Source organism: Hylaeus anthracinus, unplaced genomic scaffold (assembly GCF_026225885.1).
Source record: "Hylaeus anthracinus isolate JK02 unplaced genomic scaffold, UHH_iyHylAnth1.0_haploid 0, whole genome shotgun sequence".
Lineage (NCBI taxonomy): Eukaryota > Metazoa > Arthropoda > Insecta > Hymenoptera > Colletidae > Hylaeus > Hylaeus anthracinus.
This window is the reverse complement of record NW_026533254.1, coordinates 16,773,739-16,792,543: the sequence shown is the minus strand read 5'-3', so window position 1 is coordinate 16,792,543 and position 18,805 is coordinate 16,773,739. Positions and strand designations below refer to the sequence as shown.

The window sequence follows — 18,805 nt, the reverse complement described above, 5'->3', positions numbered from 1 at the left end:
TACAGTGAAAGTATGTAAAGATTTTAAATAAATCCATGCAGAGCAAAATAAAATGTAACGATACAGTCTATTGTTATATGTTATCTATTCATATTTCGAACAACTATACATAAGGTACATTCCTGAACAATGCATACGAACCAATGAGATTCTTCCGTAAGTCACGTGGTTGTTACTATGGTCCATCCAACAAGAAGATGAACTTTAGTAACACAACTGCATGACTTGTGAAAGGATCTCATTGGTCCACTACTTCCCTATTCAGGAATGTGCACTGTTACAGTATGGACAGGATTATTTTTCTTTCAGCCCAATATATTTTATATGGTACATTTGTCTATACAAAAAATACAGAATTTATATGTATCTTTTTACATACTATATTAAATTTGTTTATAAAACGAAACTTAAAATGCATGTATTACTTAGGTATTATATGTACAATGGCAATGCCAATAAACATTTAAATATACATTTAAAAATTGGTTTTGATAACACATTTATGTCGCTTAAGTACTACAAAAATCGTTAATTTTTTAACAATTACTTGTTAAGAAATTCCGCCATAGGGTCATCTTCGCGCTGTCGCTTCATTTGGAATGCTTCGATTTCTTCCAATGATAGTTCTTTTACTTCGTACATACTGTTGTAAGGGCGCTTTCTTTCGTCCATCTGCAGTAGTCTCTCTGCTGCCTTCTGAGTTTCTACTTCTTTCTGCAATGCCTGTTGTAACTCATCTTGGTCTTGCATTTTAGCTTTCTTTTCTTTGTTTTTTCGCTTTTCCTTTTGTTTTCGTTTCTTCTCTTTTTTCTTGGAAGATTTAGATTTCTTTATAGTTTTCGATTTGACTTCTTCTTCATCGGACGAACTATCACTACTCGACGATTTTTCCTTATACGAATCCAACTTTTCAATGTCGAAACTTTGGCCATCGTCTATCGTTTTCTTAGTTTCCGTGACTATTGCTTCGGATGCTCTTATACCTGCTTCCCCTGTACAGTAGGAATTTTTGATAAACGAGTGGCAACATTTATACCCCCATTTACCAGCTTGCCAGAACGATCCCCAAACAGACGTATGATTATTTGGGAAAACATCTTCTTCGTACTTTGATCTAATCACTTGTCTATCCTGTCCTTTGATGATCTGTAAGTTAATGTCAATTATGAATATTTCTAGAATTTAATATAATTTATTGATACATGAATTTGTAAGTCAACATACTTTTCCATATCTAGAGTATTCCACATATTGTTCTGATTGTGCCAATAAAAGGGAAGGTGGTAAAGCATCAAGATGCTCTTCCCCCCCGTATCTATTAATTATACTTCCACGAGCTTTGTCCTTCAATTCGTCACGTTTCTTATCATATTCTTGTTTAAGTAATTCCAATTTCGTGGGTTCAGCAAGTAAATGAACATCAACACCTCGTTCGTGTGCTTCCCACGCAAATAATTGAGCATTTGCGTGTCGTTGCGTATCCCCCGAAAAACGCGCAAAATTTTCGCCTTTGTAATCCACTCTGTAATTACATGTACATATTTAAACCATACTTTCGTTATGAAGAAAGGTGCAAAGATATTTATAAATTTATACAATGGAAACACATACTCTCTTTCTGTGCCAGTATAAGGATTATCACGCATAGATCTCGTCTTCGGGTCGTAGTACGCCGAATTTGGATCTAAGTTTCTCAAATATTTAGCTGTATCTTCTCTAATTCGTAAATTTCTAACGGTGATACGCTGTTTGGAATCTACTTTTGTTCCAGGCATATCAACTTCGTCTACGTATTTATCTTCATCTTTATCCGAATCTTGTTCATCATTCTCTTCTGCATTCAATTTTTCTGCACGCATTTGCCTCTTTGCTTCCTCAATCTTTTGATATTCTTCAACGATTGCTCTATGTTCTGAAGGATCATACCCAGCCCACCTATGTTAAAAAAATATGTTTGTAATTATTTGCAAGTTATATTTTGTGATTTATTGGAATACCAAATAAAAATTTCCAATTGAAAGATAATAGCTACCTGTCTCTTTTACCATCATAATCCATAGATAATTCAGGTTGTGTGAATTCGTCTGGTGCAATGTCTGCATTTGTATACTTTGCTCCTATTTTACGTGGGCGTTCCATACATTCTTTCCTTTTGTGAGTCATAGCACCACAGTTCTCGCATGCACCTTTGCGATACTTTGTTACTGCTTTAGATGCATCAACACCACGGTTGTACCATTCATCTATTCCACTAAATTGCTTCTGCTTTTCAGGCTGTGGTCTTTGATGTTTTAAAGTGGGTCCCTTGAAATATTGTTATATAGTTAGCAGATTGTTTTCGTGATGTTATTAATAGCGTAAAACTATTACATACCTGTGATCCAAAATACCAAGGTGTTGCACTAATGTACTGTGGAATATGTGGGTTAATATCTTTGCCTTCTTCATCTACTGCAGCTGGTGCTGTGCCAGCTTTTCTAGCTTCTTCTAATTCTTTTGCTTTCCTCCAGTCCTCTCTACTTTTCTTCCTGGGCTCATCTTCAAAATTACTTGTATTTTTGATGATTTTCGATACAGGCACATTGGCTAAAGTGTTAGCCATTTTTTTTTTTTGAGTTGCTTTACGTTACTTAATTATAGTGTAGCTTATATTCACAAAAGTTTTTCTATTTGACGTTTCATGTTATGAACCTTCGTACACAAACTTCCATTAATGGGAGCATCCAGAAAACTGCTCGCTGAGCCGCTCTGTGAGCGGGTTTTAGAACCAGTGGCGCCATCGGTGGGGAAACGCCCAAGCTTGTGTAAAGAATAGTTCTCACCATTTCTGTAAGATGGCGCCACCAATATATTGTAATCAATTATTTTTTATTTTTCGTAAATGCATAATTATTACAACTTTTTACTTTATAACACTACAATACATTATTTCGATATATTGTTTGAACATTCATCTGCTTTTACATATGTAAATGCAATAAATATAAAAATTTTAGTTAGTGGCGCCATCTTAGAGACAGTGGAAACTATCTTCACTATAAACTTGGGCACTTTTTCCACCGATGACGCCACTGGTATTAAAACTAGTAATATTATTTTAATGAACAAAATACCGACATCAAATGTATTTCGTTTCTTTTTTTTATGACAAATTTCTACTTGTTATACATTTGGAATGCTAAATGACGTTTCTTAGGTTTTAATTAAAGTTACTAAATATAAATCTAGTAAGGAGAAACTGACGTATCAGACGACGTGCTTTTGATACGAATTTCCATGTAATTTCTTTAGTCTATCAATGATTCGTTATATAATTTATTGTTTAATCATTTGTAAGATCCTCAAAATGCTCCCAAAAAATAGTTCTGATAAACATTTACCACTGATTTTAATAAAAAGAAATCTTTCTACAAAAGGATTTTCTTGTGCATTTCTGATTTATTTTTCGATAAAGAATTGTTTCTATCAACTTAGTTTACACCTTATGCACGCATATTCTACTCATTATAAATTATTTATAAAAGGTGGTTTCCAAATTTTGAGGAATTCTGTTTATACAAAAATTGAATATTGTTAACATCATCGATGAGAATCACCTTAAGCGGACCCATTTAAAAAGTGGGGATTTATCGACAGTATTGGGGCCTTATAAATATCATGTATCAAATTCGATACGTTCGCTTTAATCTTCAATTCGGAATGTATAATTAATTTATTCTGAAGGATGTATTTTAGTTGATATTTCTGGAAACGGTAAAATGTTCTAATTTTATTGCGGGGAACAGCTGCGATTTCCAGCTGCTTCAAGAATTGGAATGCAAGATCAAAATGGAGGCAGTGCCAGATAGATCGATATTGCTCCGTAATGTCACGTATTGTTGCTGATTCTTTTGCTTGTCGCATATTAGTAAGTAAATGTTTATCAGAATTTTGTCGTTATCAAGTATCACGACATTTCTTTAATTTATTAAGAAAATCAATTGATTAATTGTTTATGTGCCCGCGAAATTTAAGTTCTAATGCTAAAGTTGTTTTTTAAAAATTCTTTTCCTTCTTCATCTACTTCGTTCCTGTAACTCTAATAAACATAAACACATATCACTTAAAAATATGAAAATAATTAATGAGAAATTATAATTAAAATATATAAAAAGTGTCTATTTTAAATTAAAAGTCAAAACATTAAGTAAATAAATTATGTTTCTTTGGACTATGTTTGCTACAATATTTTTATCTTTTACAATTTAGAACAGAGCATGGAATGGATGGATCGTGTCCGCTACTCCTTCCATCCTTTGGGGAAAAGGGTAACTCCGAAAGAGATAATGTATATTCACCGCAAAAAGTGGGTCTATACAGACCAACTTCGGATGCAATTGACTTAGGATATCATACTTTAGACAATAATACCTGCCGTTCTACATCTTCAACAATTGCAATATCAGTTCCAATTAGACAGCAAACTTTGTTGCAACAAAAGTGCATCTATGTTACGGATCTATGCCAGCTAGATGATACTTTATTACTGAAGATATTCAGTTGGCTGGGTACTAGAGACCTCTGTGCAATTGCTCAAACTTGCAGACGTCTGTGGGAGATAGCGTGGCATCCATCTCTTTGGAAAGAAGTAGAAGTACGCTATCCCCAAAATGCAACCATTGCGTTAAATGCCTTGACCAGACGAGGATGTCACACGTCCATTCGTCGTCTCATACTCGAAGGTGCTGTCGGTTTGGCTGGGATTTATGCTCAGCTGCCTTTCTTGAGTTTAACTTCTTTAGTTTTGCGACATTCGCGACGTGTTACTGACACAAACGTCGCTGCTATTTTGGATCACTGTATACATCTGAAAGAACTAGATTTAACAGGATGCGTTGGCGTTACGAAAGCGTGCAGTCGAATAACAACGTTACAGTTACAGTCGTTAGATCTCAGCGATTGCCATGGTCTAGAAGATTCTGGCTTGGTATTGACGCTTTCTCGCATGCCACATCTTGCTTGTTTATATTTACGACGATGTGTGCGTATAACCGATGCCAGTCTCGTAGCGATCGCTTCTTACTGTGGCAGTTTAAGGCAATTGTCTGTCTCTGATTGTATAAAGATCACAGATTTCGGAGTGCGCGAATTAGCAGCACGACTTGGTCCGTCCTTACGTTATTTCTCAGTAGGAAAATGTGATCGTGTATCGGATGCTGGCCTGTTTGTCGTTGCTAGACATTGTTACAAGTTGAGGTATCTTAATGCTCGTGGCTGTGAAGCACTTAGCGACAGTGCTACGTTAGCTTTGGCGCGTGGTTGTCCACGGTTAAGAGCTCTCGACATAGGAAAGTGTGATATTGGTGATGCAACTCTCGAGGCTCTCTCTACGGGTTGTCCAAATTTAAAAAAATTATCCTTGTGCGGTTGCGACCGCGTCACGGATGCTGGATTGGAAGCATTGGCATATTATGTACGAGGATTGCGGCAACTGAATATTGGTGAATGTCCTAGGGTTACTTGGGTTGGATATCGAGCAGTAAAACGTTATTGTCGTAGATGCATCATAGAACACACTAATCCTGGTTTCTCAAGCTGAGTTTTCTAAACCATTTCTCGCTTATCAATCTATTTATTAACAACTCTTACATTGTCATTCGTCTAGACGCTAATTTGTAAAAAGATAAATACCCAGCAATTGTGAAAATATGTATACATATATATCGTAGGCTATGCTGTGAGTCGTATGGGTGTATATGTGTATGTATTTACATACGCCTCTATATATATGCATATATACATACATAATATATGTTTTGTAATTCCCAAATATCCTTGCTATTTATTGATTTTATAATGTAATACGTGAAAGTAATCTTTCGAATTTCATGTATTTTGTATATTTATTTTATAAATAAAACGTTTCGAAATTTTATAAGATTATAAGAATATTTTAATATTCCATTATGTTTTTAAAATTTTGAAAATAATTTTCCCTCCTTTTCCACTCTGTTGTATCGACACGAAAATTCTGGCAATAGAATCGTGCGTCCTCTGTACGCATTAGAGTCAAACTTGTATGGAAACTATTTTTATACAGAAAAAGGCGCGATCAAGTTTGTGTGGTTGACGTTTACCCATGGTCACACGTGCGATTCTGCCAGCTCTTGTATGAATTAAAAAACCAAAAGTAAAAGGAGTAAATAAAGTTAGCTGAAATTGTCAAAATATGAATCAACAATTTCAAAATATAAGAAATAATGGAGATAAAGCGCAATTGCAGGAATTTGTCCAAAATTCGAATGCGGAAGAGGTAAGTAAAAGATAAATTTAACTGTCAATTTACTAAAATATTTTAACTAAGTCACGAGTTTTGAGTAGCTCACGAAGATAGTACGCCATAGCATTTGTAAGACGGATTCACTCGAAATATTCGACGATATTTTGCAATCGTTTTCCGATACTGAAGCTTGTCAATTGAAACGACATAAATTAGTCAAATCCACGTTGAAACTATTGGGGAAAGCTAAGGTACCCGCAAGAGACGTGGATGCCGTCATCAATAGAATCATTTTTGACATTCCCAAATATTCTAAACAATACCTCGTTAAACTCGTGGATTTTTGTGTTGTCAGTATTTGCGACAATGATGATAAACTACAAAGGTAAAGTGATTCTTTTCTTACATTTTCTTAACATTTGTAAGACATTTTTTAAAATACAGTAATCTTACGATACAATTTCTTTGTATCTGATTTCCTAGCTGGAAAGATTTATTGCCTGTGTTGCTTGAAGCATTGGAGAATGAAAAGTACATTACTCACGAAGATGCAGAAGTTTCTGGAGCTGAATATAAATCATTAACCATTAAAAGAATATGTGATTATCGTTGGAACACCGATCTTCTGCCATCCTTGGCAAAAATGTTTGGGTAAATTATTGTACACATTATGCAACTGAGTATTGTAGAAGTGATTAATTAAATATTTCTATATGGGCATTTCTCTAGGGATATGGCTTTAGATAAGAATGATCACAAAGAAGTCCTCAGAACATTATGTCGTGCTCTGTCTGATCTGTCTTTGGACCAAGTGCCTCCTTTTGTATATCAAGCTCTAAAATTGTGTAAAGTTCAGGACAAGCAACATCTTTTAGATACTCTGTGTAAATACTTTGACAATTGTTATTCGAAAGCAATTGCTTTGGAAGACAAGGATAGTATTGAAGACATTGGTACCTACTCAGAAATGTACATTTCAATACAATATATCAATAATTAGTTACTTTAAATGTTTCTTTTCTTTACATATTCTCATAGGTTTAGTAAGTACAAAAGAGGTACGAGATGTTGAGAGTACCGTGTTATACCACGTGTATCAAGCAGCGCTATTGAATCACGAGAATATGAAAGATTTTCTTCGATATTTTAAAAGTATATCTCATGCACCAGAATATACTCTAAAACCATTCGTATTTGCTGTATTGCTCTCTGTTTCTAGCATACACGAGGATCAGGTAAGTAGATAGTAAACAGAGATTTTTCTAATACTATTTAAGAATCTGCTACGTCTATTCTATCATACTAATCAAGATTGCGTTTAATAGATCTTCGAAATACTGAGATTGGCAATCATTAACAACAGCTTGAACAAAGAAAGAAGAAAAAGTAATGCATGGTTGAGACAACTTTTACCCTCTTCTTGTAATATCATCGAAATTATTCGACAACTCGTTGATAGCAGGTGACAAATCAATATTCTTTTGACATAGTATTTCTTCCCATTAATGTTTATTCCACTGTTTATTCCACAGCAATAAAGATCGTCACTTAGTACTGAAAGGACTCACAGACCTAGCGTTTATGTTAATGAGCTCAGATCAAAAGGTGAAAAATAATGCAACAGTCGTGTGGTCTGTTGGATCAGAAATAGTTCGAGAAGTGATGAAAAAACGCCATGAAACGGTTGTCATTGTATTACAAGAATTGGTTCATAAAATAGTGGGAGGCGGCATATCAACGACTCACTACACAGGTAACAAAGGATCAAGCCCTAACGCAAGCTGATCAACAAACATATCGTTTAACTTTATCGCAAAATGTTTTGCAGATTGTTTAAAATATGTCTGTCGTGAATTATCAGTAATCGTTTTGGATCATCAAATCTGGATCACGACTCTTCTCGAACAGTTACTACTTTTACCTACTGTAGTGGCTACTCAAATTTTATACGCTATTTTTCCATTGATGCACGTCTCGCCCAACATACGAGTTAGTCTTCTTCTAATTCTAAGAAAAGCTCTTTATAGAAAAGGTATATCGAAACGACAAATGGCGGTTACTGGATTTCTCGAGATGTTAAAGTACTCAAAAATGCATTCTTTGGGTAGCTTTAGACTCAGTCAACGTTGCAATCCCAACTCGTACGCTGTTAGTTCTAGTTCCAGATCAACGTTAACTCAGGTATAATACCTCTATTTAATATTACGATAAAAGTATCGTAATTTTAGTAACTCTGTTTAGGCAACGTTAGAATACAACACACAAAAGTCAAATACGGACTGCGATAAAACTTTATGTTACGAGATACTAGATATATTAAAGAAGAGCTTTACCTACGAATTCGAAGTCAGACTACATCTATACGAAGGTACAGGACAGAGATTCTCTATTCAAAAATTCCTACCTATCACGAATGATATATTTTCAGGCCTCTACGCTTCCGTAACGAAAAACCTTGAAATAACTGAGATCGTCCTAGACATGCTCCTTTCGCATTTAAATCTCTACTTCGATACGGATGATAATACCTTACCACCTATAAAATTCGAGATGTGTACAAGCGTTCATGGGGTGGAGATAGTCTTACAAGAACCTATCGGGGAATTGATATTTGTAGTACAAAAGATATACGTTGATATATTCCTGAAGAAATCGAAGACCTTCGATAAGCTGCACACAGTTTTAGAGTCACTATGCGCGAGAATGGCAGCTACCGAATTGGAGCATTTGAATCTGGTAATCGAAGCAATAACGTCTAAGTTTCTTGCGAATGTTTTCTAAGTAACGATTACCTCAGGAACATGGGCTAGATTTTTCCGATGATTTGATGAAATCGCAAACAAAGTTAAAAAGTCTTGGCATCGCAGTTACAATTTACGAGGCCCTAATGGCGTTTCGTATAGGAGAATGTGTCAAAGGAAATCAAGGAAGTTATGGCAAGATCAACGATTTGTTCAATGGATACATGCGATTGGGGGATTTTGTTAAAATGGTAGAGTATTATAAAGATTCATTTTTTGTTTTTCTCTTTCTCAAATTTCATCTACACTGGCATTGTTGAAAGCAATCCACAAAAACGAAGAAATTCGATGGCAATAAATCTAAGAAGGATAAAGATGCAAGTAATACAACGAAAAAGCACGGGAAATCGAATAATATAAAAATGCCAAGCACCATTATGGATTTGGATACAATTCATCAAGCCTTAATACTGTTATATTCGTAAGTGTAATGTTACTTCGCAATTGTAATTCATGTAAAAAGAACATAAAAATATTCTATATACACAGACGGCCTTCCTCAACTCAGAACGATGTCAATCTTCGAGAAAACAGCAACTTTTGTCGCTACATATTTCAAACATGCGAACAGATTTTACAACGAACCAAATCGTTAATGGCGGATACATCTCAAACGCAACCTAATCAGTACATAGATACGTACATAGAAATCGGAGGGTAAGAGAAAGAAATCGAACCGTTTTATATCCTTTTTTTACATTTTATGATAATCGAGGCTTTCGTTATTTAGGTTATTTCATGAGTATTTTTTGTTAGTTCTAACTGATGCATTAGCAGATGATGAACAGTTAGCGATATTAGCCTTGCAGTGTTTTAAAGAGATTTGTTCTTGTATATGTACTACATCGTCCTCGTCAGAGTTTTCACGATTTCTCGATAGGATTTGTGAGTGACCGTTACTGTATTTATGCAACAATTTGTCACGTTATTTAAATAAAGTTCATCTCTTTGTACTGTATGTCTTCTTCTGTTGCAGTACGGTCGAAGAAAGATTCTGTACCAAGAGATGTCAATTCTCAACTGCAAGAAGTTGTTTCCTCGTTGGACAATTACTTAATAGCATTGATCGACGAAGAAATAGATAGCGATACGAAAAACAAAGTACTATTGCTATTGTTACAAATTCTGGAACAATTCATATCTAAAATTGATTTTGAAAAATGCAATCTCGAAAAGGTTGGTATATCCGTACTTAGTTATACAAATTTTATCAGAGAATCGTTTCTTGTAAATACTGTTATTTTTGTGTATAAAAAAAAGGTGCACAAATGCTTCAGCAAAATGGTTCGAACAGAAAACCTTGCGAGTTCTATCATTCCTGCTATTATTCAGTTTCTGTTACGACTAGAAGAATATACTCAAGAGCACGGGGAGACGTTAAACGAGATTTGTCTGAAATTGTGTGAAAAAGTTGGAACTATCGACGGCGTAAGCGATGATTTTAAACTCACAAAATATTATTTCTTTGCATAATTTTTGTTGCTTCGGAAGCTTACCTCTATCTCGCAAACGCAGAGCGAAATATCAATGAACGGAGAATATCAAATTATACGCGAGGATACTTTCAAGCAAATCTACAACGTATTGAACGATTACATAAAAGAAAAATTGAATAACGTTTCTTGGCTGTTGCTGCGATTGAAAGCAGAGGATATCATATCCCGAGCACCTGGAACAATCGACGAAGTCTGTAAGTACTAATTCGAAAGCAAATTTAATTTTTCCACTAGCAGTAGCAATTAATGTAAACATCGATCGCGACATCAAAACAGGGAATAACAATTTAAGAGAAAAAGAGCGAAATCTGTGCAAGCAGTTATCCCATCTTATACACGTAGTCCATATATTAAGTAATACGGCGATAGACCTTGGCCCGTGTACCGATGTCACGTTCAAAAATTTACAATGTTTGTATCATCTACTCGGGAATCTTACAAAATATTTCTATGCAAAATCCAGCAATCAAAACGCAGCATTTCAAACGGCCAAGTAAGGATTAACACAAATTATTTTATATAAAATTGTTGATCCTTAATCTAAGATTCCTAAATGTTTTTTACAGGTTCATTCAAGTGGTACAATTAGCTGGCAAACCTTTAAAATCTGCCTTTTATAATCTAGTAACCTATGTCGAGGTATTAATTCGAGTTTTTTTATTATATTTTTAATGTTTAAAACAAGGTTTCTCAAGGATATCCTTATTAACATTTAACTGTGTTCCCTAAAGGAAAACCAAAATAAATTAAATTCGAAATCCGATTCGCACGCGCGGAGGAACAAAATTTTAAAGGAGACCAAAGTAATACCGCGAGTGGTATACGAGATCGAACAATTCAACAAGGAAGTATTGCTACTAGGCAAAAGGACGGGCGTAAGTACTGGTTTAAATGTAATTTTAATTAGTATTTTGACTTAGTAAGGGTTCAACTTTTTCGTATGTATTTGTGATAGATACCATTGGAGAACTACATGAAGCATAGCGTGACAAGAGACTTTAGAATTAAGAATTCGCAACTGGTAGAAAGTCTTGAGAAAATGGATACGAGCATGGTAATTATAGCGTTACAAAAACATTAGGCTTTAATTCTACCCTTTTCTGACATTATTATAATAACTATTCTATTTGGTAGCTTACTTTATTGAACTCTGAAGATGCAGAAAATGAAACTCATAGCTCGAATTGTGAAGAATTGAACAGCAGTACTGATCAGGCGTCGCCTTCGAGAAAACGATCCAGGATGGAAGATTGAATTGTCTTGGTCATATAATTTTTAAATATCGTATTTATAAGAAATTATATACTTTATGTTTCATTGCTCACTCAGTCATTCATCTTTTTGCACATTATGTACTTGCTCATGTGTTTCACTTAAGTATAATATAATGAAGAATATTTTTTACATCATTGAGACATGTCTCACTGACTCTCCAGAAGTAACAAAACACTTGCACAACAAGAAAACTCCATAGTTTTATGCTACAAAGTCCAGTGGTCTATTGAATCCTCCCTTTCTGTTCATATACTGCCTGTACTTTCTCTTTAGGATAACATGCACAGCGCCTATATCGTTCCCTTCCACTTTTTTACCCTTAGTAGTATCAAAACCACAGAATCCCATTATTCTCATCATTTCCTGTTCTTCGGGTGTCTTGCCTTGCAGATCGGCCTCTGTAAAGTATCAATTTATGAAAACCACTTGCAAATCCCTATGTTAATATTAATGCATCTAGACTTTTAACTTACCTGTGATTACAGGACGCTCAGCTGTAGCAGGTTTCGCTTTGGGTTTAGGTCTATCTCGCTCTCTGGATCTTGATCTACTATAAGAACGTCTATGCCTGTCTCGTTCACGATCACGATCTCTTTCTCTGTCCCTTGATTTCACTCGATCGCGCTCAACAGATCTTCTCCTCCTTTCACGAGAGCGTCTTCTCCTCCGATCTCTGTCTCGTTCTCGTTCACGGTCACGATCCCGAGATCGATCTCTCCTCCTTGCCGGTGAAGGTGTACGACTACGACCCATACTATTTCTCTTAATTCCAAATTAACTTGTTGTTAACATTATAGACTTTGTTGGGTTCACGCATGTACGATTTTGCACTGTATTCTTCAAGTACCTAATGAGAAGACGCAGTGTTAAGGATAAAAAACGAATAATAATATTGTACAGTAGTATACGGGTGTTTTTATAATAGGTTATGTTTACATAGATCAGATCGAGATGCTGTAATTTGGAAAATTGCAATAATACTTGAGACGGGACTATATACTGCAGCTATGCTGTATAGTAATATTCAATGTCTCACTGTATACGACAAAATTAAGACTACTTAATCAATTGCTTAATAAAAAATGCTTTACAACACCAAAGTTCATACGTACGCGATTATGCACGATTTGCTTTTCGAATACCACCGAATACTACTAGCAACCCAGTCATTCTATCGATAGCAATATTTGAAAGTAATTATTTATATATGTTATTAAACAGTTGAAGTCTGTAAAACAATGATTATTACTAATCGTTAATTGTCTTTGACTCGATATGTTCGAAAATAAACACTAATCATAATCAAACACAATTAGCGACGAAAGATAACAAATTACTAAATTTATGAGTATAAGATTACAAATGTAGTCTAGAGTAAGAACAGTTTAATATAGTATAAATATAGTCCATTATTACGAGAATAATCACTTTCCGACTCTGGTATGTGTAATACATGCGTGTGTATATATAATACATGTATATGAATGCTAAAACTGACAAAATTCATCAAATTCATCATTTTTTACACTTAGATTTGAAGCATACCAAAGAATTGTTATAGCTCTCATTGATCGAGCAAACGAATAAACTCAAAAGTAAGATAGTTTGGAAATGTTATTAAAATAATAGAAAACGACAAGATGTATAAACTACGAATTGGCTGGGTCGTCAAGGGTCAAAGGGACAGGGTGTACGCGTGGATAGAAATAGAACATAGAATTTGCATCATGAACTTCTCGTTCAACCGACTACCCACGGCTTGGCCGGTTAAAGCTGGCCGCTATTTATATCTGTCTATTAGATTTAATCCTAAATGCGACGCAACCGTTCGAAAACGAACTAATCGAAGTGTTCCCTACGACTCAACCTCAACCAACCTCACGTGTCGATCGCAGACTCGAGACTGAACGATTGGAGCAATTCGAACTATTTGAACGATATTAAAGAACTGTACAAATTACGATACTTCGCATGAAAAGGCGTTCGAAAAGGATAAATACTAGGAACGCGAAGTATTCTTACAGAAATGACCGTTTGCAATCATTCCTGGATCATTTTGAGACGACACGCAACCAAGGATATAAGGGGACGTCGACCATTCTCGCGTCATTAAGTCACAATCGTTCGGAGAAGCTGCGTCACCTTTTTATATAAACGTGTTGTTCATTAACAAACGTAGGACGGATTCTGTGACAGAGTAACGTGTAACAAAGTTTCGTGATCGAACATATCCGTAATGGTAAGAGAATCCTGTCGTCTACGGTGATACGTTAAGTTACAGTGCCAAATACGAACGATATTCGAGGGAACGTGAATAAATGAAATTCGATCGATTTTCTTCGGGCTCGTATTCAAATCAACTCCGTTAGATCACATTGGTTTATTCAACGTTTAAACAAGTGGCTTATTGTTACGTATCTGCTGTTCGTTGACGCGTCAACGAGAGTAAAGTGGCTAGGAAAAATGGAGGGAAGAGTTTTCGAAAACGAATTTTTCCACTGTTTCAGCGCGAGTGCATATCAATTCACGTAGGCCAAGCTGGCGTCCAAATTGGAAATGCCTGCTGGGAACTCTATTGTTTGGAGCATGGAATACAACCTGATGGACAGATGCCGACAGATAAGATCGGGGACGACAGTTTTAGCACATTCTTCTGCGAAACAGGGTCTGGGAAGCATGTGCCCAGAGCGGTGTTCGTCGATTTGGAGCCAACAGTAGTTGGTAAGAGGAAAAGGAAGTCGAATGCTCGAAAGACGCGATTAGATATGTCGATTCTAAGCTAATTTTCGGTTTATATCGAGCGTTTGATATGCGTATCAAATACGTACTTGATTTAGAACATAATTGTTCCCGTAAATGAGCCTTATCAAGTGGGTACGATATGCATGAAGAAGGCGTACCGAACTAAATAATATGAATATTAAAGGCGTTTTTTCGAAGGCTTCTGAATTCAGGTTATGTTTGTTCACCCGTGTCTGGTATGGTCATATATGCTCCGTCCAGCGAGAGGGAAGACTCTAGTAAACAAAACCACATGTCTAAGGTGGAATCTCATTGGTCCACTGTATCTCTGGCCAGGAGTGTATCGTTGATAACCTCAACGCGTAGTGGATCGATAACTGTGACTGTGACCTATAGACTAGAGACTTCTCGAATACGTATATAATATACGTTATGATAATCAGAAAAAATATACAAAAATACTAAGTTACACTCCTGGCTAGATATATAGAGGACCAACGAGCTTCTGTCGCGAGTAGTATTGCTCATTCTATTGAGTATTTTTTTCGCTGAGCAATGCGGGCGTTTTTTGTACCGGTGGCGCCATCGGTGGGAAAACGCCCAAGCTTGTAGTACAGAATAGTTCTCGCCGTTCCTATAAGATGGTGCCACCGATATATTGTAATCAATTATTTTTTCTAAATGCATAATTAATACGTCTTTTTACTTCATAACACTACAATACATTATTTCGATATATTGTTTGAACATTCATTTGCTTTTATATATGTAAATGCAATAAATATAAAAACTTTAGTTAGTGGCGCCATCTTAGAGAAACAGTGGGAACTATCTTCGTTACAAACTTTGGCGTTTTCCTACCGATGGCGCTGCTAACTCAAGGGTCGATAATTATTGCTGCATTAAATAATTATTCATAACAATGACAAATTTGGCATATTAACTAATACATTGTACTGTTATAAAGCAAAGAATCGTATTAATTATGATAAATACAGCAGAGCGGCTTAGTGAGTGCTGGCTTTCCTGGATGCACCCCATTTCGTCCTATTTCTGTTTCCGTTTTAACTTCTTTTATTAGGGCCCTAATCTTAGTACATTGCTTATGCCACTCAATGTATAGAATCTTATGGACTCGAATCCAACATTCATGTTTTCAGATGAAGTACGAACAGGAACCTATCGACAATTGTTTCATCCAGAGCAACTGATCACTGGCAAGGAAGACGCTGCAAACAATTATGCGCGTGGTCATTACACGATTGGCAAGGAAATCGTGGATTTGGTGATCGATCGAGTACGAAAACTATCAGACCAATGCACAGGATTGCAAGGCTTTCTAATATTTCATTCGTTTGGAGGTGGTACTGGATCAGGATTCGCTTCCTTGTTGATGGAACGTCTGTCCGTCGACTATGGAAAAAAGTCTAAACTAGAATTCGCAATCTATCCTGCACCTCGTATTTCTACTGCAGTCGTCGAACCTTACAATTCTATTCTCACCACTCATACGACTCTTGAGCATTCAGATTGTGCGTTTATGGTCGACAACGAAGCAATTTTCGATATATGTCGACGTAATTTGGATATCGAGAGACCCTCTTATACCAACCTTAACAGATTGATAGGGCAAATCGTTTCGTCGATAACAGCTTCGTTAAGATTCGACGGAGCCCTGAACGTCGATTTAACGGAGTTCCAGACAAACTTGGTCCCTTATCCTAGAATCCATTTTCCTTTGGTTACCTATGCCCCGGTAATATCAGCAGAGAAAGCATATCATGAGCAAATTTCAGTCGCTGAAATCACTAACGCGTGCTTCGAGCCAGCGAATCAAATGGTCAAGTGCGATCCTCGACACGGCAAATACATGGCTTGTTGTATGTTGTACAGAGGTGATGTCGTTCCAAAGGACGTTAACGCAGCGATCGCCACTATTAAAACTAAACGATCGATACAATTTGTCGACTGGTGCCCAACTGGATTCAAAGTTGGTATTAACTATCAACCACCCACAGTTGTACCTGGTGGTGATCTAGCCAAGGTGCAGCGAGCTGTCTGCATGTTATCCAACACGACAGCTATAGCAGAAGCGTGGGCTCGTCTTGATCATAAATTCGATCTCATGTATGCGAAGAGAGCCTTTGTTCACTGGTACGTCGGCGAAGGTATGGAAGAAGGCGAGTTTTCGGAAGCCCGCGAGGACCTCGCCGCTCTGGAGAAAGACTACGAAGAAGTCGGGCTGGATTCCGTCGACGTCGATCCAGAAGCTTCCATGGAATACTAACGCTACTTGTCTTCGAATTTCACTGTTTCTACAGATAGATCCTTACTCCCGCGCTCTTTCACCGTCCAACAATTCTCCTGATATTTACCTTCATTTAATCCCTGTCCGTTAATTGTGTATTATTTTTACTTTTACCGCTACGCTTGTTAATCTTATTGCGGTTATTGCTGTTAATAAACTATCAAAACAGTCATATCGGTATGTATTAGAGAATAGTTTGAAAGCTTGCGAATAAATGGTAGGTGTTGTGTATATGAAGATAACTTTGGATTGTACCATACATTTTTTTTTTTACACACAGTGTACCTTTTGGAGGATCGATGTTTATGAATGTATCTATTTGGCCGAGGCCCGTTTTGATAGATGAGATATAAAGGTATACATAGTATAGGAGAAAACAGAGCAGAATTATTGGTAACCATAAAGGCAAAATAACGATACGTTTGACCCGTAAGTAGGCACGCAGGGGCGTCTAGTAGCAAAATTAAATACATTACTTACACGGTAGAGGTAAGGAAAAAATGGTATTTATTTATAATCGAAAAACAAAACAAAATGGGAGTTCAGCAGAACCCAAATTTGTTTATGTTATTAGAGATACGTGCACGCTTACTTAAGGATGAACGTTCGAACGATCGTTATTGTTGTCGGTAAATCCTAATTTAAAAAAAAAAAGCAACCATGTGACGAGTGCATTTTTCCTTCGGTCTTTTATCGTAAATTGTAGACGTAATTTTGTTTTATTGCATTACACAAACGGGGCTGGGAAGGCGAAATTAAATAGCGGATTAAATACATCAGCGCGACGCCTTAACAAATTAAAAACGTAAAAACATTAACAGTACAATATAGTTTCTTATCGTAGACGTAATGCGATGGCAGTCTTGAGTCCTGGAAAGATGCTGTGATTGTTGCATGGTTACTTCGACTTCCGATCTTCTATTTCCTAGTTCCTAGTCCCTAGTTTCGTTCGTCTCCTTGTATACGCACTTTCGACTCGCATTGCGATCTTCGACTCTTCTGTCTCGCGTTTTAATTTTCACCCGGGTACTTGTTCTTCGTTTTATTTATTTGCGATAAGCTTTTGCTCGTGGCAGTGTCTGAAAACAGAAAACAACGTGGTCAGTAATAATACTTATTTTTAGCAATAATTTTCTTGTTATTTTTACGCGACGCAATCGGATACAATCTTGTCGGAATGATAAAATGAAAAACGAGTTACGCGTATGCAGAGCCGTATTAAAATGTGAGCTTTGAGAGCTTAGCATGAATTGAAGAATTTATAATTTAACAAATTTTTTAAAATATTTGTTGTAGTCAAGCCTTAACTATGATGCAAGAGTTTGAATCATTTTAATCAGGCGCTGAATACACGTGAATGACAATGCGATCAATACCGTTGCGGCGACTATAATTTGAACTCTAACTGGCGACTAAGTAAAACGAACCTAAGTTTGCTGCGTCTATGCGAATTACAGTAGCGCCAGAGCTCATCTACGCTAAGAGAAAAAAATGTTTAGACAGAAACCTCCTGCCTACCTTTTTCTCTCTGTACGCCTTCTTAGTATTTGCAGAACGTAGAAGTTCAACGGTATGTCGCGAATCAACCAGGTAACCGAAACGACGAGTTGCCTTACACTTTTACAATGCTTACAATGGACCTTTCATTACTTTCTCAAAGCAACTCGTCATTCGATTCTATTAGAATATATATTACTTGCTCAATTTAAAGTTGTCACCTTTTAAATGTATACATTAATGAGATTGACTGTAAGACTATGCAAATAAATAATAATTTATATAAATTCTCTTCATCCTTGAATTGAACAAATAATAGATGAACTGGTCAGGAGTTGGAAATTAGAATAGAAATAGGAATATAGGGCTGGGCCATTCGAATAAGGTTTATTAGATTACAGAAAAAGACAATAATCGATGAAGGGGG

General features: G+C 36.2%; 5 protein-coding genes across 10 annotated transcripts; 3 read left to right on the top strand and 2 right to left on the bottom strand.

The window, feature by feature from the left end:
- Positions 1–365: 365 nt before the first annotated feature.
- Positions 366–2,731, bottom strand: LOC128889681 (pre-mRNA-splicing factor Slu7). Its single transcript, XM_054147533.1, has 5 exons — positions 2,375–2,731; positions 2,033–2,304; positions 1,612–1,935; positions 1,225–1,522; positions 366–1,146 (listed from the first exon to the last, which is right to left on the bottom strand). Exons 1-5 carry the CDS (start codon positions 2,600–2,602, stop codon positions 544–546), a joined length of 1,725 nt encoding a protein of 574 aa, XP_054003508.1. The 5' UTR covers positions 2,603–2,731; the 3' UTR covers positions 366–543.
- Positions 2,732–3,597: 866 nt separating this feature from the next.
- On the top strand, positions 3,598–5,919 carry LOC128889697 (F-box/LRR-repeat protein 7). Its single transcript, XM_054147556.1, has 2 exons — positions 3,598–3,907; positions 4,249–5,919. Exon 2 carries the CDS (start codon positions 4,262–4,264, stop codon positions 5,576–5,578), a length of 1,317 nt encoding a protein of 438 aa, XP_054003531.1. The 5' UTR covers positions 3,598–3,907; positions 4,249–4,261; the 3' UTR covers positions 5,579–5,919.
- A 186-nt stretch (positions 5,920–6,105) lies between these two features.
- Positions 6,106–11,826, top strand: LOC128889653 (Fanconi anemia group I protein). Of its 4 annotated transcripts, XM_054147497.1 has the most exons (22): positions 6,106–6,292; positions 6,361–6,644; positions 6,743–6,910; positions 6,989–7,212; positions 7,298–7,494; positions 7,585–7,721; positions 7,792–8,012; positions 8,088–8,440; positions 8,501–8,627; positions 8,688–8,995; positions 9,057–9,251; positions 9,324–9,481; positions 9,550–9,717; positions 9,791–9,945; positions 10,037–10,236; positions 10,321–10,488; positions 10,576–10,750; positions 10,833–11,049; positions 11,123–11,195; positions 11,288–11,431; positions 11,512–11,610; positions 11,691–11,826. In XM_054147497.1, exons 1-22 carry the CDS (start codon positions 6,209–6,211, stop codon positions 11,808–11,810), a joined length of 3,975 nt encoding a protein of 1,324 aa, XP_054003472.1. In that variant the 5' UTR covers positions 6,106–6,208; the 3' UTR covers positions 11,811–11,826. The 4 variants fall into 4 exon arrangements, with proteins under 4 accessions (XP_054003472.1, XP_054003453.1, XP_054003462.1 ...); XM_054147478.1 differs by having other exon boundaries at positions 10,037–10,488; XM_054147487.1 differs by having other exon boundaries at positions 8,501–8,995.
- On the bottom strand, positions 11,617–13,849 carry LOC128889726 (U4/U6.U5 small nuclear ribonucleoprotein 27 kDa protein). Of its 3 annotated transcripts, none has more exons than XM_054147654.1 (3): positions 13,709–13,849; positions 12,305–12,678; positions 11,617–12,229 (listed from the first exon to the last, which is right to left on the bottom strand). In XM_054147654.1, exons 2-3 carry the CDS (start codon positions 12,582–12,584, stop codon positions 12,033–12,035), a joined length of 477 nt encoding a protein of 158 aa, XP_054003629.1. In that variant the 5' UTR covers positions 12,585–12,678; positions 13,709–13,849; the 3' UTR covers positions 11,617–12,032. The 3 variants fall into 3 exon arrangements, with proteins under 3 accessions (XP_054003629.1, XP_054003610.1, XP_054003619.1); XM_054147635.1 differs by lacking the exon at positions 13,709–13,849 and adding an exon at positions 12,944–13,202; XM_054147644.1 differs by lacking the exon at positions 13,709–13,849 and adding an exon at positions 12,768–12,933.
- A 78-nt stretch (positions 13,850–13,927) lies between these two features.
- On the top strand, positions 13,928–17,258 carry LOC128889689 (tubulin alpha chain, testis-specific-like). The gene is made up of 3 exons (XM_054147545.1): positions 13,928–14,070; positions 14,339–14,552; positions 15,734–17,258. The coding sequence occupies exons 1-3, from the start codon at positions 14,068–14,070 to the stop codon at positions 16,858–16,860; spliced, it is 1,344 nt and encodes a 447-aa protein (XP_054003520.1). The 5' UTR covers positions 13,928–14,067; the 3' UTR covers positions 16,861–17,258.
- The last annotated feature ends 1,547 nt before the right edge of the window (positions 17,259–18,805 follow it).